The following is a 16,483-nucleotide window of genomic DNA, read 5'->3' as shown; positions in this document are numbered from 1 at the left end:
GAATGGACAGGGAATAGAGCATAAGTAGGGAGCAGGAAAGCTTCGAAGTTTGACAGTTGGTGATCGGAGGAGGTTGGGTTTAGTCACATCCCAAAACAGGAGATGGAGTTTTTCCAAAATCAGAAGTGAAATGATTTACAGGGGGACTGTGCTGGTATCCAAAGAGACCATGCTTCCAACATGATCCAAAACATACTGTCAAACATGTAAAATATTGGTTTTTAGCGGAAAATGTACCAGTTTTGGAGTAGCCAAGCTACAGTCCTAATCTGAATCCTATTGAGAACATTTGGGGGCTAATGAAGAACAGTATCAACCAGAAAAATCTAACCAGGTGCTATGGAGCAGGAGGTAGTCAGTTTTTGGGACACTATGGACCCTGATTGGATAGGGTGTATGCCCAGGAGGATTGAAGCATGTATTACTCAGGAAGGCGGACTTACAAAATTTTGAAAGCTGGTGATTTTATATTGTGAAAATATGTTCAATATCTTGATATAAACAAATAGTTAATGCTATGTTTTGCTATGGTTTTTTTTAGTTTTATGTATAAAAACTAAAATCTCAATAATTTCTGGTCAAACTAACATTCAGATGATATACTCGTTTAGATAATAATTATTAGTTTAGCTTTCTCATTTATGATTCGATAACGATGTTTTAAAACAGGGAAATCATGATTTAACTTTTTATGTTCATATTTCCCTTAAAATCACATTCGCTATCAATATGCTGACTGGGTTGCTACCTGAATCAAGTATTTAAAACAACTCACTTGTATGGCAACGGATTCCGGTATAGTCATTTTGACAAACACATCGATATCCATGATATATATGATACCGCTTAGTGAAATTTGAGTTATTTCATCAAGTTTTTGGTTTGTTTTTTAGTAACACACATTTCAGATATTGATCAATTTCATATTTGTAATTCGTATTGAGTTTTGTTTCTCATGTATGCTGTTCTAAACTTAACTGTTTCATTTCTTATTAAACCCTTTATCAGTTCCCATAAGGTTTTTGCATTGCATTCGGTGTCATAACTAACCGTTTCCTCTATGCAAGATTATATGAGGTCTTGAAAATTGGATCAAATAACACAGACTAATATATTTTGAAATACTGAGGCCTCTCTTTATCTTAGACGAGGTTAAAATAAATTTATACCAGCGAGTGGTCTGTTTTATAGCCGGGCTTTATGGTAGTTCCTTCTAAAAGGTATATTTAGATATGTAGTCAAGTCTACAATGAATGTGAGATTAAGTGTTCGACTACCATATATATTGATATTTGCCGGAATGTTTTAAATCGCCATGCATCGCATTAGTTTTAGGAGATTAACATTTAAAATAATGTTTCTCTGCATTCTGAGTTCTAGTCATACCATTTGTCTTGTCTAGGTTTCATATAAAACTATTAAAGTCTACGAAAAATTATAAATGTTTCGTCATTGTTGTTAAGTATACAATTTGTTAGAATAGAAGTGGTTTATTACTGTTTAATGTTTATCAATGAAAATTCTGAGTCATGAATTTGGTAGGCCAACAATTAAATTTCTACTTTCAGTCCGTTCGGTTTTTTTGTTTGTTTTTTTAAGCTTGTGTTTCGGGTTGAATAGAAATGCAACAACCACAATATTTGATTTGCTTCCGCTGAATATGCAATTAGTCCCCCATTCTCTTTACCATTTTCAAATCAATTCTTTTAATAGTGTACCTTTTGAAGCATACATATACCATAATGATTTAATTAAAGCCAATCAAACATGTGTCTCTCTTTGTTGTTTTCTATAGTTGCCTAAACCACTAATATTAAGTGTTGCCAATTAGTTCAAAATTATTATACTAGGAAACCATAACGCATTATAAAACATTTAATTTGAATGTATCATTGGTTTTTCTTAATACCATTAGATGTTTTAATTTGTTTTGATAATTGCTGTACAAATAATGTGTTAGCAATATTAGATGTACTGTGTATAATAATCTTATCGCATAAGTCGTTTCATAAACAAAAAAGGGACCAATATCAATACACGCATTTCATTATAAATAAGTAAAAATGCGAGGTAGGTTTTGATTTTGGGTCTAATCATTGCAAAAGGTAGCAAAAATTGGGACGCAACTAACTTGTCTTATAATATGGCATTGCAATAAAACTGTCGTATATCAGACAGTACAAATTATTAAAAGGTTTTGACAATATGATGAAAAAAATATCACCACGGTTTTCAAACAAATGTGTCTTTCATGTTTTCAGTAGTGTACATATAACTGAAACACGTAGCTACGCTGGTACACATGTATTAGTTCCATTGCACATTCATTTGTAATGTGATATGTATTTAAACTGAAGTCAGTAAATAAGCATAATTATACTTATATTGATTAAAAATATGAAGAAAAGTGTGATATGCATTTAAATAAGGTAAGGTAAATCTGTAATTATTACATTGTACAATTTCATGTTGTTTAAATAATGTGTAAACATAAGTGTCAAAATTTTATATTAAAAACGATAAATGTGATATTTTAATTTCTGTTCTTGTATACATTTAAAGGCATTTCTGAATACGTAATGTAAGTCGTATACATGTAAAATAATATGGCCCATTCATTTGTAATGTGTTTTATATAATTAAAATGATAAATAAACAATACGCGGCTTAAAGCACATGCATCTTATTCCGATTTTATTTGCAATTGCCTTCCGCATGCCGAATGTAAATCAAACAAATGTGCTGACAAGTTGTTTTAGTTTATATCACTTTTAAACACCGTCAACAGTGAGTTTACTCATTGTTCGACTGTACAAGTGGGGTTTGGAGGAACAATATATAAACTGTCAAGTGTTATCTGTGATTTTATGTTCAATTTTTAGCACGTTAATACACGCTTCGTTTCAAACGAATGTATGTATAGTTAAGATCGCTAGTGGCCATTTTCAAGTTTAAAAGGCTCTTTAGATTCATTTATGAAGTAGTTTGAAGACCTTACTTGATATAAATTTATATGCAATATAAACAAATAAAAATGATATGATACTATCAATAAAAACACTTATTGTAATAGTTAAAGTGACACTCTTATTCAAAATCAATGCATACACATGTATCACAAACATCAATTTTGACTGATAAACCATTAACTACTAACTAAATAATGCATTTATTAATAATATTAATTACTGATATCAAGATTGTAGCCGTGTATTTAATAGCAGAAAGCACAAAAATATTGAATGATTGGTAAATGCTAAAAGATTTACTGTGATCTACTATAGTCTTATAAGGTAGAAATACCGTGTTTAATGCTCATCTCTATTATTTCTATTGTAGAAAATCTTATCTGGGAGTAAGAGTGTATCTTTAAGTTTATACTGAGTAATAATTATGAATACAAACAATAATAATGGACTATAATAGACGAACAAGATAAAAGATAATTATATATGTTTTTCCACGCTGTGAAATAAAACGTGATGATTGTGGTGTTGGTGCTGGTGGTTGTGAAATGTCTGGGACCGTTTAAATAAATATCTTAATCAATTTGGGTGGTAAATTGAAATAATCTTATTGTCATATATTCTTTAATTTGCCACATATTGTTTACATTGTCTGAGATGAACACAAAGTTGACGAAATTAAAACAAATCCATGTCTTGCCTTTTGGAACGTTTATACAACTTTAAAAGTAAAAAGTTGAATTTATGACTTAACTCCTTTATTGGTTTGTTTATTGAAACGATTACCTTACCAATGAGTGTTTGCATTCTAACGCAAACCTTCTTCAGTATTGGGGGTTGTTTATGGTCCCCACATGTCAGCATGCTGTATGCATTTGTAAAGATAACTTCTGCTTAAAGAAATAGATTTGCAATTTTGTAACCAGAAAGTAAACTTGAAGTAGCTATTGTTTTTCTATTTTTCATATATGAAATTACCCAAAACAAATTCACATCGTCGAAGTGGCAACCCGACAAAATGTTATCAGTATAGTTTTTTAATGTGTCTGTACTTCTTTCTATATGGGAAACGACACACGCGACATTTGGTATAACTTAAAAGTAACCATCTTGAAGTTGTTATTGAATACATTTTATGCAAACTCTGCATTTAGATGCAAAAGGATTTCAACAATACTCTAATAAGCCCTTCTTGATATCTGTTTACAAACAAATCTAAACATGAAGAAAATGATATGTGTTTTAAACTTGCGAACCGTAAAAGATAAACGCACTTTAATATCAATGAACGAGAATGGTTTTTTTTGCAATATTCGTAAGTATTGTTTGTCCATTATACTTGTGTACTAGAAGAGCATAATCCTTTTCTTTTAAAAGAGACAGATTAATAATGTCAACAAGTATAGAGTAATTATTCTCGATGCATTGTAAGCTATTGTTCAATGTTCAAAGCAAACAACTGTGATAACCATAACATAATTTCGGACGCACAAGTCAAATTATGTTACATAAAGTCTAAAATTGATGCAGTAGTGGGCGCAGGATTGACCAAAGCGTACGCACTTAAAACAAAATATACCATTTCTGTTATGTTCCAGCCGTTTTGCAGTGGCAATTAATGACAATAAAATATTCATAACAAAAATTGTTTCATTTAGTGCATTTTGAAAGCCAGGGTTATGTGCATAGAAAGAAACTGGAATGGTTGAATAGAAAATAGGTTTTTGTAACGTGGAAGCATAAACCATGTCATTGATTTCAAAACGTCCAAAACAGTCTACGGCATGCAACGCAAGACGAATTGAACAAGTGCTGATGCACGACATTAAAGGCACAAGATTGGCACCATAAAAAGTTTTTTTCTGTAACGAATCCCAGAACAATTATCTAATAGAATGTGTAACGCCTTGATATCATAATTGTAAAAAATGCCAAAATGTAAAAAAATGGTGGCGGAGACAGGGTTCCAACCCGTGTCGCCAAAATTGCAGTCCAGCATCGTATCCACTGAGCTACAACGGCCTACTCTAATCGGGTGACATAATTAAGCTATACACCTACCTCGGTAATATCACGTGATAACACCGACTAGCCAATTACACATAAGGAATAAATTCTACATGGTAGACATACCCAGTAATTACGAAACAACAGCTAAACTTAAATAAATTGTAAACTATGTGCTACTTATGTAGTCAGTTTCAATGCATTGTACACATCGATGCCAAGTTTATGTCAGTTTTTGACAATTTTCTTTTTTTTTCGCTATTTTATCATACGGAAATTATTATTATTTGAAAATAATCGAAACTGCTTTAAATCGAACTTACCGCTTTCACAGTTCGTGCCGTTGTATCCAGGTCGACAGTAGCACGTGTAACCCGCCATGTGACCCACGCACGTGCCTCCATTTTGACATGGCGTAGAATAACAGAGATCTTGAAAAAGATATGAACGAAATGTTCAGCAATAGTAAACAACTTAAATTGCTTAGACGCACGAGTCAATAGCAGAAAATGATAAAAAAACATGCCAAACATTATATAACAAAATTCTTACATTGGGCTTTCACAAAATATTGTGCAAACAATAAGCTCCATGCAAGAATCCAACCTTTCATGCTGGATGGTTTGTGCAGGTAAACATGTTATGCCATAGTGAGCAATATATTGTGCTCAATTGCTCATTCGACTACCTTTCTTTTTTATGCATCTTGATAAGGCCACGCCAAAATACAGTCCGTTGTGAAACACTGTCTTTTGTTGTTAGTTTGTACATTCATTTTTTTTATTGTAAAATAAATATGGTTTGGTGGATATTCACTAAAAGTTTATTCGCATATAAATGTATATGGCCGTTACAAACATGGTCACGCGGAAATGGCATAATTTAAAACATATACAAAAACACAAAGAGTAAAGTGTCGAAAAATAACATTGAAAATAAATATATATAAAAATATAAAGTATTAAAGAAACAGTAACGTTTTCAGGGAATAGTTTCTAAATTGCATTCTAGTTTTTGGATATCTAGCTACATCTGACATTTTTCAGGATTGATAACAAGAAATATTGATCATATAATTATCATGTTTATCGAAAGCCAGGATGTATTACCCAAATAGCTAAATCTAAGCTGATTGTTAATGGTTTTTGCTATCTTTGATAAATCTCAAGGAGAAACTTGCTTTATAAATTTTGTTGCTGATATCTTACAGTGTGTGTATACCACGTGATAAATTGCGTCATAAATGCTACGTCGGAAGGCAATATTTTGATTTGAAAAAAGACTTTAAACAAAGATAACTTTATTTCGTCACCATTTTAAATAAAAAAAACATAGCGCAGTCTACGCCGCTTACGGAGCCCCACCTTCTGTCTTTAACCAGAGTTTGATTGTGAGATTAGTTTCTTAAAACACTTAGACAAACCTTTTCACAATACGGCCGTCGGCCTGAGTACTGTCAAAACATTTTTTTGCAAATAGGTTTGTCGAAGTGTTTGGTGTAACAAAAGACCTCATTAAATTTCGGAAATAAATAAAATGCGGGGCTCTTTAAGCGGCATAGAATGCCCTTTGTTTCAGTTAAAATGGTGTTGTAAAAGAAAAGTTATCTTTGATTTAAGTCTTAATTTTAAGCAAAGTTTTGCATTCTGACGTAGTATATATGACGTAATTTATCACGTGGTATACACACACTGTCTTTGATCAGAAAACACTATTAAGTGTTTAAGATCATGCCTCTGCCATTGGGATTGCAGGACAGATTCACATTAAATCATTAAGAAGAGCTCTGACAACCAAAACTTCTTTAAGCAGATTTCGACAGCCAAATGTTATAAAGTAATATATTTAGAAACTCAGGCATGCGCACTGGCTAGTATAGAGCTATTTGTCAGGAATATATCACTGAACACTAACTTGAAAGGATTTATTTTTGTCTTCGAAACGATATATATATTTATCGGCGATTGGCTTCGCCCTGCCTACCGAGTAAAGCACAGAAATAAGCACTACGATTACTTAGTTTTAATTTTGGAACTCCTTTGTAGCTGCCGATAAATCCTTACAATTCAAAAATGTTTTAAATTTACATTGAATAGAGCTCATTATACATCTTTGTTTGATATGCTTTATTTCTGTATGTCAATTTGCATCTTTCCGTGAGGGCATTTAGATGTGATTTGTTGAAGGGTTAAATAGATCAATTTAGATTGCATTACACTAAAACCGAATTTGCTTTTCGCAGTTTTTATCAAAAATAAGGAAGATTTACTCGCTTCAGCATTTTCCTAGATTTTCCTCATGAAACGGTGCGGGTTGATAGCTTTTTAAGGACAGTCTTTTATTTGAAAATGGGAAAATTGTTGCGGTAGGTCCGATGAACATGACATAAAAGTAGCGTGGCCTTAACAAACAGTTCGTTTTGATATTGCCTACTTGTGAACATGCACATAAACCTTTCATGGGCAATGCAAACAGAGTCGTTCTATAATAAAGTGTGTAACCTATCGTCGATAAATGAACTAAACCTGTTTTTAAAAATGTTATTAAGATTTAAACCATTTAAATTATCTATCAGCTTTCACGAAAAACACACGTTTAAATTCTTATACTTATATTTTGATAATTAAGCAGACATGACGTCATAATTCAGTTTCCTGCCGGCTGAAGAAATTTAAAGCGTATTATTTAAAATCCTAATGGCTAAGATGGACTTGATTGCTTCCCTCGCTCAGCCTTTCTTAATTATTACGATTTTACACAATCTATTCTATCACATTATAAATGGCACACGGGAATGATTTTAAAATTTATGGTTTTAAAATTTATAACATATTATAAATCATTCCATACACTGAGCTAGTCAATTTATTTTCCTAGAATATTGCAGTTTTATTTTAAAGCATGGAAAGGAGAATAAAGTATGTCTAACATCTGCTCTTAAATCAAACAGGATTAAAACATATAACAGCAGCAACAACAACAACGACACCAGACAAAAACAACAACAAAAACAACAGCAACAAAATCAATAACAACAACAACAACAGCAACATGAACAAAACAACCATTAAAACAACAACATAAAAAACACCAGACAGTACCAACAACAAAAATAACAGCAACAGCAACAATAGCAACAAACAGACAGTAACAGGAGCGACACCGACAAACCGCCGAGAAGACGTTGCTTTGTTTGTTTCTTTGTTCCGGGTCTATGCTGTACACGACAAAACCAAACATTTATAGTAGACACTACTTTATTCAAATAAAATTAGCAAAGCAAACTCATCAATAAGCCAATTGAATCACGATCATAATGCCATTTAGCAACGAAGTCAGACAATATTTACAGCCCCAAAACCGATTTCGAAGAGTGTTTTTTCTGCACTTCAAAAAGTGTCAATAAATCCTTCGATTTGATGTTCGTTAGATGGACATGTATGCATCCTCTACAGAAATGCAAGCTTGTCATTTGAATGCAATATTCATTCTCAATGACGCATTTATAGTGTCATTGCTCTCATAAGAAGCTATTTAATATTTTGGTTTGTCATAAGAATGAGTAAATTAACACAAACTTTACGCTGTCAATACTTTCCACAATAAATGCAATCTACAATGCATGCCAATTTCGATGGGAATGGGAGGGTTTGGGGCGTATGTAAAAATACCACGCACTTGCTTGACTATTTGGTCTTCGATCTGGATAATTACGCAAATTTCAATCAAATGAATATCTTGTACATTTCATGCCTTCATTCTTTTATACAGTGTTCCTCTTTCGTTTGTTTAACTTTACACTGTATCACCACTTTTTTCTAAATGTTTAAGTTTTAAATCATTGTCAGATAAAAGAAAAGAGTACTTGTACCTTGACTCAGATTTACTATTGACTCATGTCTTTATCAGGATAAGCAAAAAGTGTGTACCGTCTTGAGATAACACTCTCATTTAGTGTCATAGTCTTTTTGTTGTATTTTGATAAATCATGGAATTCAGAGGTGTCTTCTTATAAACGCACGTATCCAACGATCGTATTTCGAATCAATATTTCTGAGTAGTTATTATTTCTATTTAAAAGCATTTATCTTTATTTACTTCTTCAGGACAACTTTTTTAGGTTTGGCGACAGTTTGTCTTACGTTCGATGATAAGAAAGTTTTTCAACTCTCTTTGCCGACACACGAAATCTTTTTAAAGTAGCCTGTATCACTTATAATTATATATAAAAACTATGAAAATTGTTTATCATTGTCCGTATGCATCGAACATACTTTAAAGATTTATTCTTTGATATCAATATGTTTCGTTTACTGCGTGCATTTCAGTTGAGCTCACTTGTAAAGCGGAAGTTAATCGAGAAGTTCCTACGGCATGTAGCTCCCTTCTCACAATCAGTTAAAAGCTTGTTGTTCTTAAACATGTGGTGCAAATTTTTGCGTCGAGCTAAAACCCTTTAATTTCTACAATTTTTTTACTTAAAGGGTTTTCATATTTAGAAAAATCCAGACAACTTTTATACGGATTAAGAACATATTTGTGTACATCTCATTAAAGTGTTGATAAAGTATAAACATTAAAAACACTTATTTGACTTCATTAAATCTATATACACTGTAGGGCTGTAATAAACAAGTCTGTTTTGTGTTACCTAACCGACCCACATAAAAAAATGCGACCCGCAAATACTTCAAGGGCCTGCCACAGTGCACAAGTGGTGGAGGAAGGCCAAAAATAAATAAATCAGGTTTCCTTTTTATTTAGTCACGAATATTTTTTTTCGAACTGTTTTATGGTATAAAGAGTTGACATTTTGTAACGAAAGGAGATTTGATCAAATTTTGGGTACACAAGTATTTACTTTTTTTAGATTATGTCGACAACAATCAACAATGTATTTTTGTTTCTTGATGATACCTTTCATAAAACGATAGATATTCAATAAAATAGTGAAAGTAGTGGAAATAATTAATTTCCTGGTAAGAAAAAATCATACATATTTCTTAAAATAGCTGCAATCATCACAAAGCCACATTTCATTGTTCACACGGAAGTACTGACTATTTTGACATATTTTTAATAAGATATTTCCGAAAAAATGCAAATGCTATTTGATTGACAATCGGATAAAATCTTCTTTCGTAAAATTGCTTCATCTCCTACTTACACATACACATGTTGCAACAAATACAGTACAATGCTTGCTTAACATTGAATCTTTAAACTAAATGTGTAATGATTTTTCTTTAAACAGTTTTTGTTTTATTCCATTCAACGAGTTTTGTAGTGTAGAAGGCCGTTAAGCTTTGAGTCATTTTATTTTTCGGTTTTAGACTGTCGGCTTCAAGCGGTATTTACCTAACGCGACTAGCATGCCTACCGCGGCAAAATAAATTTTCAAATATTTTTACATAGCCTTATGCGTATTAACAGGTTACTTTCGCGAATATGGAGGCCAAGTGCTTGCCAATGCGTATTTCAAGCACTAATTCAAGTATTTTTTATAAAATTCACAGCATGATATAAGAATTTAACGTAAAGATAGTAATATGTAAACTCGAATTAATCATACAGCAGGAAGCTACGCCATAGCTTTGCAGGAATAGTCATTTTACTATCGTTGACTGGCCCATTTTCTTTTCCAGTATTATTATCATGCAGAGTGGTGGAACTTTCTCGGCGAGTGATTGGTGAGATCGGTTGTTGGCGTTTTTGTACGTTTCCTATGACATATCGGAATAGAAAAGAAGTCTGTTTTCGCGGTAACATGGCCAGCTGACTGTAGATAAATATCACGTGGTCAACTGTCCCAATAATCTAAAGTTTACACATGATTATTGGACCGATTCGTAAGTGACAGGAACAATTATATTACGTAGAACATATAATCTAGTTAAGTGGCAGCAGGGAAAGGCATCAACATTAATCCCACATATAATCCGATTACTAGTAGACAATAACAATAACAACCCCCACAAACGGCCGTTAAGACGTTGCTTTTATGTTCCTTAGTGAAACCGGGTCCATGCGGTAGTCGTTACTTTACCAACCATTCACAGTGGATACAAAAAAAATCATAAAAACTTAGCAAACCATACTCGTCGGTCAGCTAAGTTAATCACGGTCATAATTCTTTTTGCAACGAAGAGTGAGACCATTTGTACTGCTCCAAAAGCGATTGTAATCAGTTATTTTTCTTCAATTTAAAGAGCGTAATTAAAGGCTCTGATTTATTGGAACCTCGGGTGTAAAAACTAACCATTTTTTCAAATAAATATCGGCAATACCGACTTAGTATTTTCATTGAAATCTATAAGAAACAGTTGGATGTTTTAGTTGGCCATAAGTATTCGTTGATTAACACCGACTGAACATTGTAGTCCAGCAGAACCCGGAGTGAACCTTGCATTGGCGTATATACAAAATGTTTTTGCATTTTCTTAATGGCATGACTGTACTATAACAGAATCTAAACGATGCCACTCTGGCATCAGTGGGCAACTCTTGGAATTCAAGATGGCGTCCAAGATGGCCGCCATCGGACAATTTGTACCCGGAGTGAACAGTGCGTTGTCTTCTATACACAATGTTTTTGCATTTTCTTAATGGCATGACTGTACTATAACAGAATCTAAAAGATACCCCTCTGGCATCGGTGGGCAACTCTTGGAATTCAAGATGGCGCCCAAGATGGCCGCCAACGAACAATTTGTACCCGGTGTGAAAAAGCCGTTGGCGTCTATACACATTTTTTTGCATTTTCTTAATGGCATGACTGTACTATAACAGAATCTAAATGATGCCACTCTGGCATCGGTGGGCAACTCTTGAAATTCAAGATGGCGCCCAAGATGGCGCCCAAGATGGTCGCCAACGGATAATTTGTACGCGGTGTGAAAAGCCGTTGGCGTCTTTACACATTTTTTTCGCATTTTCTTAATGGCATGATTGGACTATAACAGAATATAAATGATGCCACTCTGGCATCGGTGGGCAACTCTTGGAATTCAAGATGGCGTCCAAAATGGCCGCCATCGGACAATTTGTACACGGAGTGAACAGTGCAATTGCATCTATACATACTGTTTTTTCATTTTGTTAATGGCATGACTGTACTAAATGATGCCACTTTGGCATCGCTGGGCAACTCTTGGAATTCAAGATTCAAGAATGCAACGGACAATTTGTACCCAGAGTGAACCGTGCATTGGCGTCTATACAAAAAGTTTTAGCTTTTTCTTAATGGCATGAGTGTACTATAACAGAATCTGAATAATGTCACTTATCAGTGGGCAACCCGTGGAATTCGAGATAGCATCCAAGATGGCCGCCAACCGATAGATTGTACACGGAATGAACCGTGCATTTCGCGTCCATATTTTTTTTGTATTTTCTTAATGGCATGACTGTACGATAACATCGAATTACTCTGTGATGGAGAACGGCCACAAAACACAGGCAATCATAAAGAACAGATGAAAAGCAGAATATAAACCGATAGAAAAGACCGCATTTCTATCCAGACCAAGATCAGTGAATGCACTCATCCACTGCGGCCCATCGCTCATCCAAAATCATTCCACGAAGCTATTGCGCGATCAGTTACAACGCATGCCACATCAAAGAAGTCACTTAAGATAGGCGAATTGAAATCATTTGATATGGAGTTGATATGGAGTTGATATATATCAGAGTGATTGGTCTGCTAGCGTGACACGGGAAATTGACTTGAGAAATGTGTTATCGTTTTAATTGTCGCCAGTTCCCACCTCTTTGTTTACTGCTTCAGGTGATTTCAGAATTTCCGAATCAAAGTCACAATTGAAGAAGATTGTACAGGTAGAAACGTCTGCAAGACCATCATGAAAGCAGATAGAGAGAGGTATAATTGACAGCTCTGCAATTTTGTATATAATTTGTTGGCCCACAAATGGAACGGTCATGGGTTACATTTTCCAATTTAGAAGATATATTGAGAGGAAACTGCTTTCTTTCATATTAGACGATTTGTCTGGAGAAGATGATGTACCCCTTTAAGTTACAGAGAGTGTAACGATAAGACGGAAAGACATGCGAACAACACATAAAGAGGCGGATAATATCCTTGTTCAACAAATGGTTCTGGTTGCCAATGACACCAAAAGTGGTATATGCATAATATCTGACGACACTTATGTGTTTGTGCTGTCCCTTTATCATTTTAAGTACACCAAGTGTCTTTGAAAGTAATAATGGAATCCCCAATACAAGGCCGTGCAATTATTGACATCAACACGATTGTTGAGATTAACAAAGATATAATACTGGATTTATCAGCAGCTCATGCATTATCCGGTTGTGACACGGTGTTTTATGGAATCGGAAAGGGTACAGTTATAAAGGTTCTAAAATCTCATTAATACACACTCGAGTGTATTGGAAATAAAGCATCGACTCTAGACGTCATCCTCAGGGAATCGACGTCCTTTGTTGCTGCTTGTTACGGGCTCGACGGAATAAATTAAATGTCAGACGTGAGAATTGTTGCATGGACTAAAAAGGATGAAAAGTCTCCAGCATCAGCACCAAAGCTTCAGTCACTCCCCCCAACAACTGAATCATGCATTGATAATGTTAAATGAGGGTATAAGTGATAAATGATAAGGTGTTCATGTGAAAGCCAAATGCGGTGTTTTAGTATGCGATGCAGTTGTAATAGCTCTCGACTGTCATGCAATGTTTTCTGTGATTGTCGTGGAAAAGATATGTGTTGTAACATACAGATCAATTAGGAAATCAATATATAAGCTTGCTTATATGTTATTAAACTAGACCGATGAAACACTGAAATCAAAATGTGTCAAATGAAACAAGTGTTTCCTATTGAGTTCTTTCATATATCTTTTTAGTATCTTTTTGTGGTGTTATTAGTATTGAGTATATTCAGTACATCATAATTTCCGTTTTTATCTCTTTGATATCGGTCAATATGTTTACCACAGTGTTTATTTATCGTAAATAGAATTGGAATTAAGTAGACGTGATAACGTAAGTTTCATTACATAATTATGTATTACATGGACCTCTGCTAAAAATAAAATTTGCAAATGTATAATTATAACGTTATTCTTTTCAGTTATTTTGCCATGCTATGGTCTAATATTTCATAACGATGCATATCAGTTGTCAAAAAGAACTAAAATTAAATAGACGTGGTAACGTATGTTACATTTCATTGTAACCATGCATTTCATGGGTTGCTTATTTATAATTATGAAATTATGCAGTAAAGTTTTGTAGTTCGGATACAGTTTTATATTTTAAACACGATGATTATGAATCTCAAAATAAGAAAATGTGAATGAGTTGAGTAGACATTGTGACGTACATTACCTACATGACATAGTTATCTTGTCAAACTTGAAAATTTATTATAATTGTAGTTTTGGTAGCACGTAGTTATCTTACCAATCACAAATATATATAACACGAAACACATACACTTCATATGAATCTCCTTTCTTAAAATAACTTCGTTGTACTACTTTGGTAACTGATTTTTATCAGAAAGTGACAGTTTGATGGGTTTTTTCATGAGCAAATGCCGTCTTAAACCAGTAAATGTACATAGGAGATTGTTATTGCTGCAATATAATCATTTTTTTTATAAACATGAATCTTAATAAAGAAATATAGGAATTGTATGTGTTTTTTTCCTTTGTCGACAGCCATGTTGGCGGCCATCTTGTTTTAGCGAGTTGCCCAACGATGCCAACGTGGCATCACTCGGATTCGTTAACAATAAGTTTTAACCTACACAAAAATGCAAAAACATTTTGTATATACGCAATTGTACTGTTAAGTTGAATTTTGGCTTTTATCTGCCGGACTATTGGCATTACCTTTTACTACAATTGATACATATGTAAATAAATGCACTCTATAATGCATGCCAATCTCGATAAGTTGGGATCGGGTGAGTGTGCAAATTGACGAATTTTCTTGATTACTTTTTGTTCTTTGATCTACATAATTACGAACCTGGAGCAGCAAGACAACAGTTGCATGGTTGTATCGATGTTTAGAATGAAAATGGATTGATATAATATTACAAAATACCCTAAACTAAGTAGTTCACAAAAGCGATACATCAGCCAGTCACGATTGACATTGGTCGAATTCCTTTGTTTTTCGATATTTTCGGGATTTTCACGAGCGGATGACAGATGCTTAGCTCTTCCTAATGAATTTTAAGTCCTCTAGACATCCTTAAGCGGTTGACTGCTCCCGTTTTCATTATAATATCCAATCGACTTCTGCCAGTAACGTTCATGAAGCTCTATGAAAATCCTTTTTGACATTTTGGAATACAGAAGTAGTTAGATAAAAATTATGGCCTTAACATAAATGTACTTATGAAATTGGCATGGTGGTATTGTACCGTAATAAAGTTAACTAAAAGTCCGAAGACATGACAATTTTTGATAACATCATTATATAGCTAATACTCTGGACAACCTTTTAATAGTTCAACATCTCCTATATCCTTTGAAAACAAAGCATTGTTCAGACTTCTCTAAAACCTCGGGCATATTATCCTCTTCATATTGTCTTTTATTAAAAGCTTATGGCATAACCTTAGGTAGTTTGGCAATGAAACCGGGGCCTGCGTATCGACATTAACGATTGTCACGGGGGATGCAGGGCTTTGGAATTCCTGATCGGCATCTAATTCGCTATAGCTATCGAGACAATTCGGTAAATACCAAACCTTTTTGTAATAAAATGCACACGTTTCGAACTCGTGAAATATGGAAATTAATGAGTTAAAAAACATCAGTACAATATCAGTTTGATATTTTTACTGCTAATAAATGAGTGAAAATAGAACGTTAAGATTTTAAAATTAATTGTAGTTATTCCCTTTATCAAAACTAACTTTTGAACCAGTTAATCATGTCAAAAAGATAACTTGTTCTCTGATCACAATTTAAACTGTTTAAAAAATACTTTGGAAATACACACAACAGCGATTGTTAGGGAAATGGCGATTCGATTTTTCAATCGTTTTTCGGAAGCAAAATGCTCGAACATTAGCTTTCGTACAAAGTACAAACGAACGACAATCCATGCTATCGTCAATCGATTCTGCACGGGTAGCAAAGTGATATTGCATATAGTCGTATTAAGATAATAAATCCAATAAATCTTTGCGAATAATCTTGAAAGAAACAGTAAATGTCGATTTAAGTGTAATATTGTATTTTACTTCACTTGTTTCATTGAAAAGCTACAGTTTCAAACTTGACTTCCCCACTCGTGGAATATAATACAGTCTTACACGGAAATCAACAAATTACTTCTTTTTATGTTTTGTTTTAATTTTACTGCAACCGCTCATTTTTTCTCCGAAAACCTTATGAAGGAATACAATTAATTTAATGTTAAGCCCTTAACACCTTAAAATATGTTATGAAATCTCTCAGACAACACCCGCAAAAAAATTATAAAACGAAGACTGCATGGAGAAT

General features: G+C 33.7%; 1 protein-coding gene across 1 annotated transcript in view; it reads right to left on the bottom strand.

Moving 5' to 3' along the window:
• LOC128226420 (fibropellin-1-like) overlaps positions 1–5,381 on the bottom strand; it is a 61,316-nt gene extending 55,935 nt beyond the window's left edge. The window contains exon 1 of the mRNA XM_052936300.1: positions 5,297–5,381. Coding sequence (XP_052792260.1) covers positions 5,297–5,354 — 58 coding nt within the window. The 5' untranslated portion in view covers positions 5,355–5,381. The remainder of the gene's footprint in view (positions 1–5,296) is intronic.
• Positions 5,382–16,483: the final 11,102 nt, after the last annotated feature.

This window comes from Mya arenaria, chromosome 1, assembly GCF_026914265.1.
Source record: "Mya arenaria isolate MELC-2E11 chromosome 1, ASM2691426v1".
NCBI lineage: Eukaryota > Metazoa > Mollusca > Bivalvia > Myida > Myidae > Mya > Mya arenaria.
This window is presented reverse-complemented; position numbering and strand designations above follow the sequence as displayed.